General features: G+C 46.8%; 1 protein-coding gene across 1 annotated transcript; it reads right to left on the reverse strand.

Annotated features, from left to right (window-relative positions):
- Positions 1-2,644: 2,644 nt before the first annotated feature.
- LOC121791208 lies at positions 2,645-3,544 on the reverse strand. The gene has a single exon (XM_042189257.1). The coding sequence runs from the start codon at positions 3,542-3,544 to the stop codon at positions 2,645-2,647; it is 900 nt and encodes a 299-aa protein (XP_042045191.1).
- Between the last annotated feature and the right edge of the window lie 207 nt (positions 3,545-3,751).

A 3,751-nucleotide genomic window follows, 5' to 3' on the forward strand; every position in this document is an offset into this window, starting at 1 on the left:
AGTCGCTCTTTTTTGATCACCTCGGATGACCGCTATCCCTCCTTTAGTGGGGAAGGAGTTCGGCGAGGAAGCCCCTAATCGCTATGATCGGGCTTCTTTTTGTCTCCTCTGGATGAGCTGTCTAAAGACCGTTTTCGACGGTCTGCCTCATCGGCACGAGAAAACTGGTCCGCAATGTCCCACATCTCTTGAGCTGTTTGCGGACTGCACTCAACGAGCTTTCTGTAGAGAGCTCCGGGCAGAATTCCATTTTGGAATGCCGAAATGACAAGTAGATCATTGAGATCATCTACTTGTAGGCATTCCTTGTGGAATCTCGTCATGAAGTCGCTAATTTTTTCATCGCGACCTTGACGTATAGAAAGCAGCTGAGCCGAAGTGATTCGGGCTTCCGCTTTCTGGAAGAATCTCCTGTGAAAAGCATCCATTAGATCTCTGTAAGATCTAATGCTCCCTTGAGGGAGGCTGTCAAACCACCTTCTTGCGTTCCCGATAAGCAGCTCGGGAAACAGCTTACACATGTGAACCTCATTGAGACCTTGGTTCGCCATATTATACTGATAGCGTCCCAGGAAATCATGAGGATCCACTAACCCGTCATAAGTCATTGACGGAGTTCGGTAATTCTGTGGCAATGGAGTTCGGGTGATATCATCCGAAAATGGAGTCTTCAGCGCTCCATACATGGCGAATCCGACATCTCTTCGGTATGGTGGAGATGGAGTTCTCCTGTGATTTCGGTACCGAGGAGGAGAAGGAACATGTCGGTGGTGAGGATTCTTTCTCCTGGAAGATACGACACTACTGCGGTAGTGACTTTCATGTCTGGAGGGGGAGGGAGAATCCTCCGTTTTCTTCTCCGGCTTCTGGCTCTTTTGCAGGAATGTTAAGAACTCATCCTGCTTCTCAGCCAAGAACGACTTGACAGCCTCATTCAAAGCGAGCTGCTGGGGAGGCTCGGTGCGATGACTTTTGGAGTGGTTTGTTCTTTCACCGTGAGAACTGGAGGCAGATTTCTCCCGAGGCTGTTTTCCGGGCCTACGGGCTGGACTAGCTTCCTCACGTTCATCACGGACGGAAGTATGGGTATTATGTGATCTGGTATGCATTTTTTGGTGGAAGAGGATCAAAAACTCGCTTTTATCACAGTTTTGGTTCTCTGTTTCCCACAGACGGCGCCAGTGATGATGTGGCGAATTTTTGATGGGAATAAATGCAAGTAATAAATGATCACAACACGGGAAATTACGTGGTTCGATTTACTGAGGTAAATCTACGTCCACGGGAAGAAGAGAGGGCAAATTTGTATTGCTTGGTCTCGCTTACAGATTACAATACTGACTCGCTATAAGATTCGGGATCTAGAGAGCTTAACCCCTGTCTATCTGATCTAGGTTCTATTTATACATTGAACTAAGATCGTGGTTTGCAGCACCACTCACTAGATCGTGGATGGTTGATAACTGCTTAACACCACTAAATAGATCGTGGGTGTAATGGAGGTCGTGGAGATCCTGCATGGGTCCACTATCTCCTTGTTCGGTCGAACACTGAGACCGAACTGCTGAACTTTGCCGATTAGCTTTTGCCGATCTGAGAGTAGAGCTTGATTGGTTGGCTTTTACCGAGCTGTAGGCTGCGACCGAACTCTTTGGTTGTGCCGAACCGAACTCTTTGGTCATGCCGAACTGATACTCTTTCTTGGGTTTTGAGAGTAGAGCTTGATTGGTTGGCTTTTACCGAGCTGTAGGCTGCGACCGAACTCTTTGGTTGTGCCGAACCGAACTCTTTGGTCATGCCGAACTGATACTCTTTCTTGGGTTTTGGGCTGATGGGCCGTCACTGTTATTGGGCTCGCAACTAGGGTTTAGTTGTTTAGTTCGTACCCCATCAATGAATTACTGCAAATTTTGTATTCTATTCATAAAAAATGAGAATTAGATATGACTCAGAAAAAAAAGATACATCGCATTATAAATTGAAGTCTAAAAATAGTAAAATACTGAGAGACTGGCAATTTAGAAGTTTCTATTTCTCCACTAAAATCTAGACATGGAAATTAGATGTCAGTGTTATTTAGTATTGGAGATTTGGGAATGCTAACTTCTTTCCTTTATGTTTTTTCTTTTTATCTTTTTTCAGTCCAGTTCGCACCTTAAGTTGTACAGAGAAGTACAATAAACAATACATTGCATACAAAATGCAACTATATTTAGATGTGGATGCACGATTGTTTTTCTCAATATAATCACATGAGATGAGAATCATGAAATAGAGAGTCAACCCTAAGGCATGATTACCCACTTTCACTACAACCATTTTCACACATCAATCACCAAATTCCTAACTCCATAGCTTAAAATGTAATATCCTAATGGGGAGCAAATGCACTATACCTAAACCCACCCCACTTCTTCAAATTCTAATAAACAAACACACTAACATGTATTCATAAAGTTTATCCTAGTGGCTAAGAATTAACATGATAGTGTATATGATGAGATAAGAAGACATTTCTATTTTCCTTAATTTCTTTCCTTTTCAACTATAATTGGGATAAACCATGTACATAAAAATTACAACGAACATATCTAAAATAGGAAAAGAAATAACAGCGAGGGTAAAACCGTAGTTTCACCAAAAGTCAACCATTTGGGTATCTCCCGATATCCGCGAGTTTTCGGGAGCGGTTTTTGCAAAACGACACCGCTGTGGAGAGGTGCGCCTTCGGCGTCGTCCTAGGGTCTCCGGCCTCTGGCGGAGCTGCCTTCTGATTCCAGTGGCGGTTCGGGCTGGGCCGCACGAGCGGGCTCAGGCAGAACGTCAGACTTGATAGGCTTCTGCCGTGCGACGCCGCTCTGCCTCCCCCCCGCCGCGCCGACGTCTGCGTCCTCCGCGGCGTCTGCCTCCAGCCTTTCGAGTCGGAGGAGTAGCCGCTCGTTACGCCGTCACAATGTTCGTCGAATTGATCAGCGTTTCTCGCCGGAGACATCCCCCTCCCGCGATTATTGCCGGTTCGGAACGCGGATTCGTCGATTAAGAACGTCGAGACCTTCTTTTTCCGGCGGCCGCGGATGATGTTAGGGAACCACGCTGGCGAAGCCGAGCTTGAATTGACCGAAACCGTAGGATCGGCAACCGGATCGAGACCGAAATCTGGTTTCCTCTCCGGCTTCGATCTGAAAAACCCCCAAAACATAGAGGAAAACCGATTCCTCGATTTTTTCTTAATCTCGACAGTAATTGAGCGGTGAGGCCCTAATTGGGGAGTGCTGTAGAAGAGGTGGTGCTCTCCGTGAGTCCGACACGTCGCCGCAGCGGGGGCGTTTTCTGATTTCCGGCGCGAAATGTAGGGCGAAACAGAGCGGGGAAACAACGGAGGCTGCGGCAGCTGTGAGTCAGATTTGCGGCAATCTTGTAGCGCATGTTTAAGCGCGTGAGCCTGCGTTTGCGCGGCGATGACGGCGACGAGGCGTTCGCGGAGGCAGGAGGCGCAGACGCCGACGCTGCAGCTCTGATCGGCCGGGTGTTTCTTGCACCTCATTTTATGTATCGAAATGCGTATATGTATGTAAGTATGCGCAAATTGTGTGTGTTTATTGGAAAACTTTGATGAGAAGGATTCGGCAGCCAGATTGTGGCATTGGCGAAAGAGAATTCGAGGATTTGGTGAAGATTACGAAGTCCTCTGTTCTCTTCCTTTCTGTTTTGTATCCGATTTTAGAGAGAGGAAGAAGAGAGAGAGAGGGAC

Source organism: Salvia splendens, chromosome 1 (genome assembly GCF_004379255.2).
Source record: "Salvia splendens isolate huo1 chromosome 1, SspV2, whole genome shotgun sequence".
In the NCBI taxonomy this organism is placed as follows: domain Eukaryota; kingdom Viridiplantae; phylum Streptophyta; class Magnoliopsida; order Lamiales; family Lamiaceae; genus Salvia; species Salvia splendens.